At 42.0% G+C, this 18380-nt stretch overlaps 1 protein-coding gene across 2 annotated transcripts in view; it reads right to left on the reverse strand.

The window, feature by feature from the left end:
- GSR (glutathione-disulfide reductase) overlaps window positions 1-18380 on the reverse strand; it is a 44484-nt gene that overhangs the window by 17347 nt on the left and 8757 nt on the right. Inside the window, exons 3-7 of one of the 2 annotated variants that reach the window (XM_057696723.1) lie at window positions 14120-14146; window positions 12046-12134; window positions 8144-8213; window positions 5054-5201; window positions 2054-2108 (exon numbers count right to left, since the gene is read on the reverse strand). In XM_057696723.1, the coding sequence (XP_057552706.1) occupies window positions 2054-2108; window positions 5054-5201; window positions 8144-8213; window positions 12046-12134; window positions 14120-14146 (389 nt within the window). Of the gene's footprint in view, window positions 1-2053; window positions 2109-5038; window positions 5202-8143; window positions 8214-12045; window positions 12135-14119; window positions 14147-18380 lie in introns of both variants that reach the window. The other variant, XM_057696722.1, reaches the window with a different exon arrangement.

Raw genomic sequence — 18380 nt, forward strand, 5'->3', positions numbered from 1 at the left:
AATCTGCAGGGAGCACTGTGTTTCCCCCTTAACCCCTACAGGCCCCTCTCGTCCACCTCTTACCACGAAAGTAACCACTGGAAATGATCTTTTTTTGGGGGGGGGGGGGCAGGTTAAAAAAAAAGGAATTTATTGATTCATGTAACTGAGAAGTCCTGGCTTCAGGCATAGCTGCACCTAGGTGTTCCAATGATGTGTCAGGACCTGGTCCCTTAAAGATGCTCAGCTTTGCACTTCAATATTAGCTTCATTCCCAAGCTCCACATTGTGATACAAAGACTGCCAGAGGAATGAAGACAGTTGGCGTGGTCTTAACAAGCTGAAGCTCAGTCTAGGGAGCTGACATCCAGGCTTTTGGAGTCTTGATTTAAAACACCAGTCTTTAGTATATGAAAAACTTAGTAAGTTAGGTTAAAAACTGTGAACCAAGCACAGTCCCCACATTCTCCTTCTTACCCTAAACACCTGCTGGTCTTGGAGAGTCTCCAGGAGAGGACAGGGGAGGCCGCTGCTCACCCTGGGAACATAAACACTTTGGCAGCCACACCTGGGAGCCCTCCACCACCTGGAAACAATCTTATATCCTGCTTAGTCCCCAGAGCATCTCTTTTACTCGTTAAGGCCGTCAGAACCTCTTGACCCGCAGTGTTCCACAGGGTCCATGCTCCAGCCTCCCCGCAATCATAAGCCCAATAAGGGCAAAAGCTAGATCATATAGCCCAAAGCATATTATCTCACCTATAGAATTTGTTCCTTCTTTGATTATTTACTTACTTACCAACATAAAAATGATAAGGGAGTCTTAGAAAAAGAAGTCAAAAATCATATGCCAATTGTTAATTCATTTCCCTATGTTTCTAGTCTTGTTTATAACACGCATACATTCACTTCTTAAACTTGTATTGCTACCAACACAAGTTTAATAAATGGTTTAAAAAAATGTAATGGAAAAAAAAATGTAATGGGCAGATATCTAGAAGGACGTTTCTTTGAGTCTAGATTGAATGATATCATTTAAACATGATGAGTCATGACCACATATCTGCATATATTCTCACGTCTCATATCCTTCACCCCTAAAACCAAACAGATTATGAGGACAGAAAGGCCGTTCTCTAACACACTGCCCTGCCCTGGTCTGCCCTGCAGACAGCAAGTCTAAAAAGCCTCTTTGTTTTTCTCAAAGTCAGAAGATTACCTGCTCTACATATTGTAACGGGACATTTTCACAGCAGCTATGGAACTGCCGAGACGCTCTCTTGTCCCCAAGGAACCGTCTGCGGTTCCAGGTGAATTAGGTACAGGAACGAGCGGGAGTTATTAGTCACCCTCCAGGAAGGCCTTTATGTGAAAGCACGGGATTAAGAGCTCGCTGCATTGGCAGCATCCGCCCAGGGAGCAGCAGAGTTGAGCAACACTGACTCCAGACTGAGTGTTATTCAAAAGGAAATAAAGGCCAGTCCCTGGGCTAACAGGGTCCCTCCTCCAGTTCCCAGGCGCCCTATCACTTACCGTGAGTGAAGGGAGGACCCCTTTAATCTAGGGAGCCTGCAATGCGCAGCTTCTTCAAATTGCAGAAACAATCCTCCTCGTTTTCTCTTTTCTGTGCATCTAAATCCGTAACTAAGGTTATTTGGACAAACCCATATAAAAGACAATTTCAGAAAACCTATTTTTGTGAGACTGACAGAGCCTTCATTTATCCAGATGCCTCTGCGCTGGCTGCTTTGAAAACCAGAATCACTAGACACATTATCAACTGATGCTCTAGCAAGTTGAAGAAAGAAGACCGTTTTAGGACTTCAGTGTTGATTCTCAAAACCACCCTGTGTTTGATTCTGGTCCTAAAAATTTTACAATGGCCTCTGACCGAAAGCATGAAAGATTTGAGTCATATACTGAGAGGGACTCATGGATGAGATACCCAAGGTCATAAAAAGAGAAGAGATAGAACAGAATTCTGGAAATGCCTACATTGGAAGAGGAGGCAGAAGAAGTGCTGGGAGAAACTGAGGAAGAATGAACACGGAGGTCAGGAAGCAAAGCAGCTTACCTAGGCAACTCTTCCAGCTGAAAAAACCCATCACTGGTTATTCCTAGGCTGGCACCTATATAGGAAAATGCAATATAGGTCACAGATGGGGCTTTCTCTTGTAAAATAATCACAACATTTTATGTACAAACCAAACACTTTCTCAGACATCACACTGCTCTCTGTTTTGACAAGTTCTGTTAAAATCTCCACTTGGGAAACTGCGCATCAAATCTTCCCTGAGTCAACATTTTTATTTCCTCTGCAGAAAGAAGAGCAATGATGACTAAATAACTATTAAATTTCTTTGAGGAATTAAGATCTCCTCAGCTCCGTCCCCAAATGGGCTCAGCCTTGGTTCTCTTCTCTCTGCTTCTTTCCTTCAATGGTTTGAACCAATGCTCCCGTCACTGTGGGAGACTTCCAAATGCGAATGCGTAGTTCCAGTATTGACCTTCTCCCCAGGGTCTAGTTCCATATTTCTGTCTCACTATACCATTCTACTTTGTTTCAAACCAGTACTTTTAAAATTGAACCTTAAAACTTTATTTCCCAAGCCATATCCCTCTCTTGTTTACCACTTCAGTTAAAAGGACTACCTACCATCAATAATCCAGTCTTGAGTTATCAATCTGTGATTCCTTCTCTCAACAACCGCCATCTCATCAGTTATTAAAATACTGCTTTTCGCCAAATTCAATGCACAATGATTAAGGACACATCCTGATTTCGGAGCTGTTGAGTATTTTTTTTTTTAATCTGTCTTGGAATCAGTGAAATACAGTACCTGATTCATCCTTCTGTGTCTCTTACGTCTGTCCTCTTCTCCTAGTGCCCGGCATATAGCAGTGGTTTATTAACTGTCTGCAGAGCTCAACTGAGTATTTCCACCACATTTCGGACGCTAACACTGTAGTTCAGAACTTAGTACCACCTACTGTACATTCTACTGCAACAACTTTCTAACTGGCCTTCCTCCTCTGTAAATCACTGTTAGATTAGTTTTCTAAAATTATCACTTAGATCTTGTCACTACCCTATTTATAAGCTATTAATAATCAGTTTTCATGAATGACAGAGATTCCTTAATTTGACTTTGTAAAGTCTCCACAATTTGGCCCTAACCTTCTTCTAGTTTCAGGTCAATGTATTTGCCTTCAGATTTCACTGCTGGAAAAACTGGTTGAATTGATTGAATGTCCTTTAAAGACCTATTTATTACCCAGTGGTTCTGGTCCTTCTCTTCCTCAGCACATAATGCTCAATTTGTAACCCTTTTCCCCTGGAAGTTTTTTTGGTCCATGCCAGTGCATAGTAATCCGTCCCAGCTCTGAGCGCCTCAACCCTCACTGTCTGGCAATCACCTTAGAACATTTACCTTTTATTTTATTTCTTTGCATTTTGGAGGGGAAACTTGTTTATTTTAATTAACTATTTAAGAAAAATTTTTGGCCGCGTCACGCAGCACGTGGGATCTTATTTCCCCTACCTGGGATGGAACCTGCACCCCCTGCATTGGAAGCACGGAGTCTTAACCACCGGACAACCAGGGAAGTCCCTGCATTTGTTTTTATTACATGGTTTTAATTAATAAATGTGTATCTTAAAAAAATTTAAAAAGCACAACAGAGCATCTAGTGAAAAGCAGGCGTCATTCCCACCCCAGAGCTCTGATTCTCTCCTTGGAGGGAGTCGGCATTGCAGGGCTTTGAGGGTCCTTCCAGAGATCCCAGTGCCTCTGTACAGTCTGCCTTTTTAAAAAAACACACACTATAGCATATTATACCCATTGTTCCACACCTTGCTTTCTTTCACTAAACAATCAACCTTAGAGGTTGTTTCTTATCAGGATGTTTATATCCAATCTTACCAACTAAATTCTAAGTTACTTGACAATAGCATCTTCATATTTTTTACAGTAGTTGTTCTTTAGCTTTTGGGGAGTCATGAACCCCTTTCAAAAGCTGGTGAAGTTTTATGCACCCTCTTTCCAGAAAGAGAAAAATACATAAATGCACACATGCTCAAAATTCCCCATAGAAATTTAGGTTGGTCATGGGTCTTAAGAATCCACGGAGAGGACTTCCTAGGTGGTGCAGTGGTAAAGAATCTGCCTGCCAATGCAGGGGACACAGGTTCGAGCCCTGCCCTGGGAAGATTCCACATGCCATGGAGCAATTAAGCCCATGCGCCACAACTACTGAGCCTGTGCTCCAGAGCCCATGAGCCACAACTACTGAGCCCATGTGCCGCAACTATTGAAGCCCACGCGCCTAGGGCCCATGCTCCACAACAAGAGAAACCACTACAATGAGGAGCCTGTGCACCACAACGAAGAATAGCCCCTGCTCTCCGCAACTAGAGAAAGCCCGTGTGCAGCAACGAAGACTCAGCACAGCCAATAAATTAAAAAAAAAAGAATCCACAGAGAATATAAAAATTGTATAAACTGTGATCCTCATCCACAAAGACCTCATAATCTCGTTGGGGAGAAAGACATGGACAATGTTTCCTATGAGAGAACAGGCAGTATGTTATGATTCATCCCTGTGTGTACAAACCAAAGGCAGACATGACTATCTCGGAGATTCCTTACTGTTTTAATTTTCTAAGTCTTTATATGAGAGAAAAATGTGCATATAAGAAGCCTTAATTAGCTGATGAAGTTACATCTCCACAAGATTTCTCTCCTTTAAACAAAACAGTAAAAATATCATGACAAACTGAGGCTGGAAACAACCTCTACTGTGCCGAGAAGGGAAGGCTGGGGCTTTTGCTGATTCTTCCCCCTGTGTTACCTGTAGTATGTCTGAGCCTGGAGCTGGGTGATATATCTTCCTTTGCCCCATCACTAGGTACCACTTAAGCCAATTACATTTAGGTTCTGCAGAGAGCTTCTCTCATGTGTCCAAGACAAAGAACTGGTATAGGGCAGATCCCCTGGCATGGCTTGTATGGTAGAAAACAACGGTAAATTCTTTCTGACCGTTATGAACAAGCATGTACCTTTGGAAGACTCACCAGGGATCTGGCTCTCCGGAGGAAGCGAGGGCACGCCACCTGTGGCGATCAGGATGTGAGGAGCAGTATATTTTTTCCCACTGACCTCCACTGTGGGCTGGGGATCACCCGTGAATGCTGCGTGGCCGCGGATGATTTCTATGTGGGACTGGAGAAGGAAGCACGGCAACATTAGCCTGTTCTTAAGGTTAAAAAACAGGGGAATGAGGGAGGGAAGTATTGGGAGTTTGGGATTAGCAGATGCAAACTGTAACATATAGGATGTAACAACGAGGTCCTACTGTATAGCACAGGGAAATATATTCAATATCCTGTGATAAACCACAGTGGAAAAGAACATGAAAAATATATATAACTGAGTCACTTTGCCGTACAGCAGAAACTAACATGACATTGTAAGTCAATTATACATCGATAAAATTAAAAAAAAAGAAAAGAAAAAGACTATAAAACAAAACAAGGGAATTTCCTGGCAGTCCAGTGGTTAGGACTGGTCAGAGAACTAAGATTCTGCAAGCCACGCGGCGCAGTCAAAAAAAAAAACAAAACAAAACCAAAATAAAACTTGCTGCAACTTCTCAGATCTTCCCATTCTCTACTGAGGATTCTGGTTCATGGTTTGCTGATGCTAAGACAACCCTCCAATGTTTGAGTTTCTGCAGAACTACTGACTGTTAACTGATACTTAGATTAGGGGGTTGCCATTTGAGGCTAGAAGTGTGCAGTAAAAAGAAATAAAGGTGCTACCTTGGGCCAAAACCCAGACACTAAAAAAAAAAAAAATATGCAAGTCATTCCCCACAAGGAAGAAGACTACATCTTTGTCCCCAAGAGTTGAAGGAGAAAGCCTTGCCCACTTGGAATGAAAACACACTGAAGAAGGGTGCATCTGGAGGAAAGAAAGGAGCCTGAGAAAAACCAAAGGATAAAGGTTCAGGGAGCTGAGGCCAAAGGGAAAGGGAGGGAAAAGCAGTGCTTCTGTTTTCTCAAACCAAGGGGGAAGAATACCATAAAGTTACATGACCGTGAAGTTCTGCACTACTGGTGTTGAGAACTCAGACTTGATTTGCTCTTATTGGGAGCCTCTGTGCCCGGGCCTGAGTCTGAGCTGCCGGGCAAGCTTCTGCCAGCCACAATACATGTACTGGCAGGAAGTGCGGGCAACTCACAAGGATAATGGAATCCTGTAAGCACGATCACAGAACAGAGCGTTCTAACATTTTGGAACACACCTGCTTCTGAATTGAGCTATTTCCTCCTTTCTAATCAGCCCTCCAGGCCTGTTCTGCAGGTGCCCTGCTTAATTAAGGTGAATCAAGATTGATGCCAAAAGCCACGAGGCTCCCCAAAAACGTTTCTTCAGGAGGTAACGATTTCCTATGGGGCACTAGACAAAAAGGAGACTGAGTCGAGTGGCAATTATAGGTAATCACTTGGGGAAGAAACTGATGAAATTTTTATTTTCATTTCCTAGGATATCTGATAGAAAGTTTCCTATTCCGAATTTCTGGATCACCTGTGATTCCTTTCCCATAAGGTCATGGTAAATTCTGCTACACACCAAGATTTTTGAGTATCAAAAAATGCTATTTCCTGAGTAATTTTCCTATCTCTTTTGCAAAAGTATTTTAAGCTAGCTCCATTAAAAAGATTGTTCCTGATTTGGGTGTCTTAGTATAGCAAGTGGCATCTCATATTCATGTCTAGCAGCCTTAAAATCTCTTGAACTCAGTGCACAGGGCTCTGAAGACCAAACATCTTCCCCTTGAATTGGTGGCTAAGGTCAGAAAATATCACCCTCCAAAAAAATAAACCCAATGAATGATAAGAATTAATATAAAAATATATGAGGTTAGCCATCTGTAGAAGTAACTTACCCTAAAAAGTGGTTTATAAACATGATGCTAACGAGATTACAGTGGCCCAAATACCACCCCAAGTATACTGATCTAATAAAAACTAAGCTATGCGGACATCTTAGAAACTGCAGAGTGACATCACAAAGACCAGTGAAGGGTGGTGGGAGTCACACTATCAAGAAAAAGGAGAGGGACTTCCAGCAGGTAAGACCCCACGCTCCCAATGCAGGGGGCCTGAGTTCAATCCCTAGTTGGGGAACTAGATCCCGCGTGCATGCTGCAACTAAGAAGCCCGAATGCTGCAACTAAAAGATCCCACATGCTGCAACGAAGATCCTGAGTGCTGCAACTAAGACCTGGTGCAGCCAAAATAAATAAATAAATATGTAAAGAAAAAAGAAAAAAAAAGAAAGAAAAAGGAGAGCTGGGAATTCCCTGGCAGTCCAGTGGTTACGACTCCGCACTTTCACTGCCGAGGGCGTGGGTTCAATTCCTGATTGGGGAACTAAGATCCCATGAGCCACGTGGTGCAAATAATTAATTAAAAATAAATAAATAAGAAAAAGGAGAGTTGGGTGCTGCACAATTTGTCAATGTCTCTAGCACAGTCCAGTGGAAGAGGTACGACATCAAAGCAGGAAGGTGGGAAAAGCCTCAGGATAGCGAAGGACAACATATGTCTGCTGAAGGCAAACCCACCTTTGCCCAATTTTCCTGATCAGGCTTCACTCACAAACATGTCCTTCTGAACCCTAACACTGTGTCCTAAAGTAGATCTAGCCACCACGGACGAGGGTGTTCTGAGCTAGCCACCAAGGACGAGGGTGTTCTGAGCAGACGAACTCTGGCAGGTTTCCAGCCACATGACGGTCCTGATTTTAACCCATAAATTGGCACATTGTTACATACTCAGGCTCTTAAGTGCTTGGTTTCTGGGACTAAGTGGAGGGTCAGACAGGTATGCGCAGGCATCAGTTGAGACCTGATTCACCGACTGGCACATACCTCCCACTCTCCGTAGAAACAGAAATGAGACAGGCCTACTGAGTCCGACTTACACTCTGACAGGTCGACATCAAAACCGTTAATCACAAGAGAAAGAAAAGAAACAACAAGAGATAAATGTAAAGGCTATGTTTCAGTCTGGCCAGATTCGGTTCTCCAGCACAGCATAGCTCCTTTCTCCAGCAGCAAACAGCTCTGTCTCAAAGTTCAAACCCCGCACGCTCACCTTGGTTAGATTATTCTGATAGATGGTGTTCAGGCGGCTCACATAGGCATCCCGCTTTTCCTTTATGACCCTGCAATGAAACTGGAGTCAGTACTGAGGATCTGGAGTCTCCTCTTTCACTTGTAACTAGGGCCTCTGACCCTGAACACCCCGGAGCAGAGAATCATACTGTCAGCGAGAACTCTGGGAGCGAGTGTATTTAAAGGCGGGCGCTGCTTCCCCTGTGTCTGTCTGCTTTCCGTAGGTACAGAATGCTTATTCTACTCTATGGAGAATGTTCAGTTGGCATGCACGGTTCCTAAATTTCTTTCTGCATAGAAGGCAAGGTGCCTAGTATGTGGTGGCCACTCATTATTTGCTCAATAAATGAATGAATATGCTAAAACTTTTTTAAAAAAATTTATGGCTAGAAAAGTTTATGGCATGGAAGGGAATTCCCTGGCAGTCCAGTGATTAGGACTCCATGTTTCCACTGCAGGGGGCTCAGCTTCAACCCCTGGTCAGGAATTAAATCCTGCGTGCTGCAAGGCAAGCTGAAAAAAAACCCACAAAAGTTTACGGCAGTTCCTTTAAAAGTTAAACACGGGCTAGCACTAATTGATGAGTTTAGTAAAGTAGCAGGATACAAAATGAATGCACAGAAATCTCTTGCATTCCTATACACTAACAACGGAAGAGCAGAAAGAGAAATCAAGGAAACTCTTCCATTCACCATTGCAACCAAAAGAATAAAATACCTAGGAATAAACCTGCCCAAGGAGGCAAAAGATCTGTATGCAGAAAACTTTAAGACATTGATGAAAGAAATCAAAGACGACACAAACAGATGGAGGGACATACCATGTTCCTGGATAGGAAGAATCAACATCGTGAAAATGACTGTACTACCCAAAGCAATTTACAGATTCAGCGCAATCCCGATCAAATTACCAATGGCATTTTTCACAGAACTAGAGCAAGAAATCTTACGATTTCTATGGAAACGCAAAAGACCCCGAATAGCCAAAGCAATCTTGAGAAGGAAAAATGGAGTTGGTGGAATCAGGCTTCCTGACTTCAAACTATACTACAAGGCCATAGTGATCAAGACAGTATGGTACTGGCACAAAAATAGAAAGGAAGATCAATGGAATAGAATAGAGAACTCAGAAGTAAGCCCAAACACATATGGGCAGCTTATCTTTGACAAAGGAGGCACGAGTATACAATGGAAAAAAGACAGCCTCTTCAATAAGTGGTGCTGGGAAAATTGGACAGCAACATGTAAAAGAATGAAATTAGAACACTTCCTAACACCATACACAAAAATAAACTCCAAATGGATTAAAGACCTAAATGTAAGGCCAGACACTATAAAACTCCCAGAGGAAAACATAGGCAGAACACTCTATGACATCCATCAAAGCAAGATCCCTTTTGACCCACCTCCTAGAATCATGGAAATAAAATCAAGAATCAACAAATGGGACCTCATGCAACTTAAAAGCTTTTGCACAGCAAAAGAAACCATAAACAAGACTAGAAGGCAACCCTCAGAATGGGAAAAAAGAGTTGCCTATGAAACAACGGACAAAGGATTAACCTCCAAAATATACAAGCAGCTCATGCAGCTTAACACCAAAAAAGCAAATAACCCAATCCACAAATGGGCAGAAGACCTAAATAGACATTTCTCCAAACAAGACATACAGATGGCCAACAAACACATGAAAAGATGCTCAACATCACTCATCATCAGAGAAATGCAAGTCAAAGCCACAATGAGGTATCACCTCACACCAGTCAGAATGGCCATCATCACAAAATCTGGAAACAACAGATGTTGGAGAGGGTGTGGAGAAAAGGGAACTCTCCTGTACTGTTGGTGGGACTGTAAGTTGGTACAGCCACTATGGAAAACAATTCGGAGGTTCCTTAAAAAACTACAAATAGAACTACCATATGATCCAGTAATCCCACTACTGGGCATATACCCAAAGAAAACCATAATCCCGAAAGAAACATGTACCATAATGTTTATTGCAGCACTATTTACAATAGCCAGGACATGGAAGCAACCTACATGCCCATCAACAAATGAATGGATACAGAAGATGTGGCATATATATACAATGGAATATTACTCAGCTATAAAAAGGGATGAGATGGAGCTATATGTAATGAGGTGGATAGAACTACACTCTGTCATACAGAGTGAAGTAAGTCAGAAAGAGAAAGACAAATATTGTATGCTAACTCACATATACGGAATCTAAAAATGGTACTGATGAACTCAGTGACAAGAACAAGGACGCAGATACAGAGAACGGACTGGAGAACTCGAGGTTTGGGAGGGGGCGGGGGGTGAAGGGGAAACTGAGACGAAGCGAGAGAGTAGCACAGACATATATATACTACCAACTGTAAAATAGATAGTCAGTGGGAAGTTGTTGTATAACAAAGGGAGTTCAACTCGAGGATGGAAGATGCCTTAGAGGACTGGGGCGGGGAGGGTGGGGGGGACTCGAGGGGGGGGCGTCAAGGAAGGAAGGGAATATGGAGATATGTGTATAAAAACAGATGATTGAACTTGGTGTACCCCCCCAAAAAAATAAAAGTTAAACACGGGATTAAGAGGTACAAACTATTTTGCATAAAATAAATAAGCTACAAAGCTGTACTGCACAGCACAGGGGACACAGCCAGTGTTACAATAACTCTAAGTGGAGTATAACCTTTAAAACGTGTGAACCATGATGTTGTACACCTGAAACATATAATATTGTACATCAACGATACCTCGATAAAAAATAAATAAATAAAAGCTTTAAAAAAAAAGTTAAATATAAATTGCCACATGACCCAGCAATTCCACTTCTAGATATAGTCCCAAAAGAACTGAAAACAGGGACTTGCAGACCAATGTTCACAGCATCATTATTTGCGACAGACAAAAGATGGAAAAAACCTAGGAGTCCATTGAAGGATAAGTAAAGAAACAAAATGTGGTATATAAATATTGGGGAACATCATTCAGCCTTAAAAGGGAATGAAATTTTGGGACTTTCTTGGTGGTACAGTGGTTGAGAATCTGCCTGCCAAGGCAGGGGACACGGGTTCAATCCCTGGTCGGGAGGATCCCACATGCCGTGGAACAATTAAGCCCGTGCACCACAACTACTGAGGCTGAGCTCTAGAGCCCACGAGCCACAACTACTGAAGCTCACGTGCTGAGAGCCCATGCTCTGCAACAAGAGAAGCCACCACAATGAGAAGCCTGTACACCACAACGAAGAGTAGCCACCACTCTGCGAAACTAGAGAAAGTCCATGCATAGCAATGATGACCCAACATAGCCAATAAATTAATTAATTAATTAAAAAAAAGAAATTCTGACACATGCCACAGCATGGATGAACTCTAAAAACGTTATGCTAAGTGAAACATGCCAGGCATAAAAGGACAGATGCTGTGTAAGGTGCCTAGAATAGGCAAATTCATAGAGACAGGAAGTAGAGATACCAGAGGTTTGGAGGAAGCGAGGATCGTTAACAGGTACACTGTTTCTGTTTGGTGAAAAGTTCTGGAAAAGGATGTTGGTGATGGTTTGCACAACACTATGAATATATCTAACGCCACTGAATCAACAACTTTTATGCTGTGTTGTGTGTGTATTTTAAAACCACTTTATCGAGGTATGACTGACGTCCAGAAAAGCTGTACGTGTTTAATGTATCAACTTAATGGGTTCAGAGATAAGTGTCCACCTGTGAAATCATCACTGCAATCAATGCCATCAGCAGATCCATCACCTCCCAAGGTTCCTGTTACATACGTTTTACCACAATAACACACCCTCGAAGAGCTTATGGCTTACTTCACTATGAAAGAAAAAATGTATATTTTTCAGCATTTACACTTACCGCCAATTGAATTTACTCTCACAACTTTGAAAGCCATAATCAACGTGGTCATGCATGAATTCCGAGTGGACAGCTGTGTTCCACATTACCTATCAAAAGAAGGTACCCAAAACAGTAGTGCATGAGTCCTGAGAGAAAAGAGAAATTTTTTTCTATAGAAAGGTAACCATATAGTAGTAAAGATACTGACCTTTAACTTACAAACAAAACTAAACATTTTAAAATAGAAAGTTCAGAAATATGACCACATAGATTTTATAGTGAAATGTTGGGGGGAATTACTTCTACTGTTGAATTCCCTAGTTTATAAACTCTATAAAAGCAGAATATATGTCTCACAGTTCTTCCATTAAAATTTACTATTGCTTACATTTATTTTAAGTTTCAAATTTCTTTAAGCCTTGTCTTTCGTGCTCAATATAAGAAATGGAGTTGCATCTGTAACTTTAAAGTGATTTAGAAGGAAACTATTAGGTAAAATTGAGGACTGGTAAGTTAAAGCAAATGAATTCCTATTATGCATTCAGTAACTACAAACACGTCCCTATAAGGATATATGTAATCAGACATCTGGAACTCAAAGTTGGGATGCATCTCTTGGGGAACGCAGCCTATAAACTGTAAAGGCCTTTTTATGCAACTAATCACCATGAGAACTGAACTGAAACTGGCATCCAGAACTCTAGATGACAAACTACCATTTTCTTTGTCAGACATGCCCAAGACTCCCTTTTTGATAAGCCTTTGATCCCTTCTTTGTACCTTTCTCCCTTTATGCCTAAAGAAGAATACATTGATGACTCTGCTAGATTCTTCTACTTGTATTTCAATTGAGGTGCAATTCTATCAACAGACTGCTTACCACAATGGTATCCAAATACTGTCCTCAGAAACATTCAAGCAACTTGAGAAATTCAATTTTAGAGTGACCAGGACATACCCAAAGTCACACGATACATGATTTTAACATGGATAATTTATAGGCAAATAGATTTCTGTTTGAAAACTACCAACATCAAAATAAAACAAAAAAACCCATGACACTCTTGACACATCTTTCCTGGAGAAAAACTGTTCTAGCCTCCCTGGGAAAAACTGATTCAGAGATGCCCTGGAGCAGGTGAAAGACCAGGTGGCTTGAGGCAAACACCCCACGCTGTGCAAAGTCACCCAGGGTTCCAGGCAGTTAACCAGAGCCATGTGTGGGAGGAACATCCACCCATCTGCCACCACCATCTACTTGGTCTTGGTCATACTGGCACTTGGGCTTAGAGTTGGGTATCACCTTCTTTATTTCCTGGCTGGATCTCCCTCTTGAGAAAAAGTTATTCTATGCAGCTCGACAGTGCTTTTCTTTTACACCATGACTATAAAAATTGTGTTGGTCTTTGTTCCTTCTAGACCATGAGACGTTTGAGACCAGACACTGTGTTCCATTCCTGGTTATTTTCACACTGTGTCCCCACAGGAACTTTGTCACTATGAGAACTCAACCACAAGGCGAATGGCCTGGATGCATTTCCTGTGTATGTGTGATGCAGTTAGTACCCAGGAGCTAATATTTCTGTGGTTCTCTCTCCAGCAGCCCCTCCCTCCTTCTTCCTGGCTGCAAATGCCACTCACTTGCCCAGTCTCCCCTGCAGGGGTAGCCATCCTGGCCAGAAGAATCTAAAGCAACCTGCAGGGGCAGTGCTGGCTGAGGATATCCTGCCTGGAGCTCCACGAGCCATCCTGTGGCCATGAGCGGGTGGGGGTTACTGCTGACCACACACCTAGGATACCGGAGCAGAACAATGGGAGAAGCCAGGGTTCTTTCCGATAGCCTTACGTGCTAAGCCAATCTCAGAAGGTGCCTATCTCCAGGTGTCTTTTTTTCTCCTCCAGGCTTCTTAATAAATGATATTTAAAAACACAAATAAAAATTATCGTATTGTTTAAGCCACTTTTAGTAGCTTTCTCAGTTATTTTTTGCAGCAAGAATTTTAACTGGTATATTTGAAAACATCCTTATTTTGATCATGATGTACCAAATATGTCAAAGGAGTATGGAAGGAAAGAGAAATAAAAGTTTTACCTTTTTGGGTACACATCCGACATTCACCTAGAAAAAAAAAAGGACATATTTTAAAATATTAAACTCAAACCATCAAACAAACCCACAAGAGATGAATCCCAAGCATCAACCCAGGAGACTTCCTTGAGTTCTAAGTCACATTCCACAGCTACTTCCTTTTTTCTATTATAGAGTTGGAAAACATAGGAACATTATTTTCCTTGTGTGAGGAGGCAGAGAATTTTACTTATCAGCACCTTCTCAAAAACAAAGCAGTTGAGAGAGAAGAAGGAGGGAGGGAGGGAGGACAATTCCATTTCTGGGGAGCATGCACTGTAGGGATGTTAATAGGTCAGGAGGTGGACAAAGCCTGAGCTTGCACAGAACCCACAGGGACAAAGCAGAAGAGAAACAGCAGCACAGAGGTGAGAGGACCCACCCGCTGAATAAAGGCAACTGAACCATCTGAGCAGCTGTCCTAAAGGATTTCTGGGAAACTGATCAAGGCATATGCTGGGTAAAACACCCAGAATGTCCCCCTTTGAGAAACTCTCTAGTGGAAAACTACATTATTTTTCAAGATCAAAGGACGATGATGTATCAAGCAGTAAAGTTCAGCCATGCCATTACCTAGCTATCTCCATGCTCATATACTTGTTAGAGACAGACCACAAAATTGACTCAGCCTTCTAGTAGCCTACGCGCAAAGGAAAGCACAAATAGTTTTAAGGTTTCACGTAAAAACTAGCCAGTTGTTTAAGAAAATAACTATTTGTACCCCTGAGACTAGAAAGAAATTCCTCCCAACAGTCCCTATAAACTGTGATACATATGTTTACACACACATTTTTGTGTACATCTGTTTGTTTCCTTTTGATCACATCCTAAAATAACTTTAAAAAAATTGTGCTGAAGAGTAAGACTAATTAGAATTTAGACAATGATACTGTACTATAAGTATGTGATATGATAAATATCACTACATGGGTGATCATATTACAATCTATAAATGTATCAAAAACATGCTGTATGCCTTAAACCTACCAATGTCACATGTCAAACTTATTCAATTAAAAAAATTTTTTTAAAGAGTAAGACTGATTAAAACTGTACCATGTGCCACACACCATTACAACTTAGCAATTCTAAATGTAGGAATGCATTACACAGAAATAGTCAGTTTGCTATGTTCAAGCGTCCAAAGATACATACATAAGGATGTTTCCTGTAGCACTGTCACAGTGAATAACTGGACACAAGGTAACTACCACCAGTAGGGAAGTATTATTACAGGGAAATTATTATACATTGAGCCTATGGAATACTCTGCAGCTGTTTAAAAGGACAAAGATTTCTATTTACTGTTACAGAAGGGGTTCTTAGAATATTAAGTGACAAAAAGAAAGCTGCAGCGCTCTGCATGTTCCAATTTGCATTTATATATATATATTTGTAAATGTACACACACATTTAAACAGTTTGAGTAAATATTCTATGCTATTAACAGTAGTCACCTCTGGGGAGGGAGAACATTTTCATATTTTACTCTAAATAGTTTTTATAATGTAATTCATTACTTGTATCATTCACTTAGACCAAGAAATAAACCAAAATGATTTTATCTGGGCAGTGGGATTTAGATGGGTGATTCTTTGATCTCTTGTCTACTTTCAATATTTTCTATAAAACAATTGTTTTTCTTTTATATGGAAACAAATGCCCTCTAGACATAACTTATATCAGGTGCTTATAAGCTCTGCTGATCATGACCAGTAAGGACCTAGGCAGGCTCTCTCGGTGTCCAAACGACACAAGTCTGGTGTATGACTAACGTTAGTTTATTTTTTAGCAGTTTCTGCCTTCTGGGCGTGGAAACTTTCTACCTTGTAACTATTCATTCATTCAGAAGTACTGACGGAGCGCTCACTCACTGCTGCCAGGTGTTATGCAAAGCAGAGCTCTCAATGGATATGGTCCCTGCTCTCATGGAGCCCATGGGCCTGACCTGAGAGATGCTGACTCAAGAGGCAGCAGCAGAAATTACCCACATTCCCTAAAATTGCCAAGTCTTGGGCCAGAAATCAGAGGAAGAAGGTGGTAGAAAACTGTGAGCTTCGGGGGCCAGAGAATCTGTATTCCAGCACAGCACACTTTGGGTCCGGGGACTATGGCCGAAAGGACGCCCATGACCTTGAACTACTCCTCCTCCTATTTCAGCAGCTCCAAGTGATAGGCCTCCAGGGTTTCCTATGGTTTCGGAGACCTCGAACACTTCAGCGCAACAGAACTGATTAACAGATGCCTCTCTGACTTGGAAGGGAAGAACAGGTTGTTAGCTACAAAGCTGGGGAAGCCGGGGTGCAGAGCTCTGTGCAGTCCTGCTCAACCCTCCTTCTCGCTCTCCAGCTGAGGTTACATTAGGCTGTGAGAGAAAGAGAGCGAGCATGGGCGCAGTCAGACAGGAGTTTGAACCCTCCACTTCCTGGCAGTTGGTGGGTAAGTATGTAAACGCCTCTGAGCTCAGTTTCCTATTCCACAGAACAGGAATGATAATACTTACATCCCAGATGTTTTGAGAAGATCAGAGATAAGGCACGTAAAGCGCCTCTTTTCTAATTCATGATAGGTCTGATGATGCCACTGACCCCCCTGAATTATTTCTGCTGTCTGCTGGCTTCCCATGTGTACAAAAGCCATTCGGCAAAGAGAGGAGGTAAACTCCCCCTGCCTTTCAGAAACAGATCAACAGATGGCAGAGAAAGCTTGCCTTCTAGACTGGGGCACCAGGGTCATGGGTTGTCAGGGCTCTGACCTCCCAGGGCTGCACACAGCTGATGAGCCCTGCAGCATACCACACTTGCCAGCTGGCACATTCCCTTGCCGGGCCCGCATTCTCCACGTGGGCACTGACCAACAACAAGCCGTGGGAACAGAGACACCCAATGCCAGAGAGATTCCTGCAGCGTTGCCTCCCTCTGCAAACTGAGATTCCTGCATCTTGAGAACTCCCTCTTCCAATCTAGTATTCACGATCCTTTTGTTCCATCGGCCTGCCAGCACTGGCTCACAGTGAGGGCAGGGGCCTCTCCAAACAGGGACAGAACACGTGAGGAGTCTGATGACACCCGTGGCAAAATTCAGGGGCTTCTCTACTTACTTAGGGCTGGCCCTGTTACCTTCAATTCTGCCCAGACAAATAAAAACTTCACATTGCCCTTGTCGGTGGTAAAACAAGAACTTGGTTAACTTCCAGCCTCACCTGTAATGTCACCTGTGCTTAAGTAATAGTAAGCTTCCTTTCTCTGGTTTCCTCCTTTCTGCTCTCCATCACAGAGTTGCCTAATGGTTCCTCCATATGTTTTCCTTCTTCACAGCCTAAAAGCTAGTTCAGGACTAGTATGAGGAAGGAGCCCTTAGAAAATGACCAATCACCATCCAGTAAGCAAAACACTATCGGTTCATCAACTCATTCTTTCAGCAACTACAGATTGTGTAAGACACTGTTCTAGGGGCTCGGTATCACTGACCAGAACAGATAAAAATTCCTGTCTTTATCAGCTTTACACCAACAGTTATTAAGCAAGATGCTGTCTGGACACCACTTGTCCCCTTCACAATTCTGACACCAATTCTGATGTGTGTTTTATTTCTGCACACAATCAAGGGGAGAGGAAGGGAGAAAAGAAAGAAAGAAAGAAAGAAAAAGAAAGAAAGAAAAAGAAAGAAAGAAAGAAAGAAAGAAAGAAAGAAAGAAAGAAAGAAGGGAGGAAGGAAGGAAAAAGAAAAAGAAAGAAAGAAAGAAAGAAAGAAAGAGAAAGAAAGAAATGGAAAGAAAGAAGAAAGTATTCTATGTAAGGCAGAATCTAAAGTAAGAAAATGAACAGATAAAAGAGGGATTCAAATGTTAGACCTAAAATTGTTTTGGTTCAATTCTTATTCCAGCAGCACCTTAATGTGAAAGCTCCCAGTCCCAGGGGTCAAACTTAAATGAATCATTACTCTGGGGCCATCCGGGGGACCCAGACACAGCTACCGTGAGACAAACCCCTCCAGGGTGTTAGTTTTTCCTACCACCTGACACCCACTGAGTGATATCTGGCCCCATATCTCTTGCTCCTCCCCCAAAAGAAAAACGATCTGGGATCCCATATTCTATTTAATATCTCATGTTGCAACACCCAGGGAATAAATAGTTATTAATTATGACTGTTTGGAATCCACTTACAAATGTGGAAGGTCATTAATATTTCCATAAAATCCTTTTAATTCCACTCTACCAGAA

The sequence above is a fragment of the Hippopotamus amphibius genome, chromosome 10 (genome assembly GCF_030028045.1).
Source record: "Hippopotamus amphibius kiboko isolate mHipAmp2 chromosome 10, mHipAmp2.hap2, whole genome shotgun sequence".
NCBI classification, from domain to species: domain Eukaryota; kingdom Metazoa; phylum Chordata; class Mammalia; order Artiodactyla; family Hippopotamidae; genus Hippopotamus; species Hippopotamus amphibius.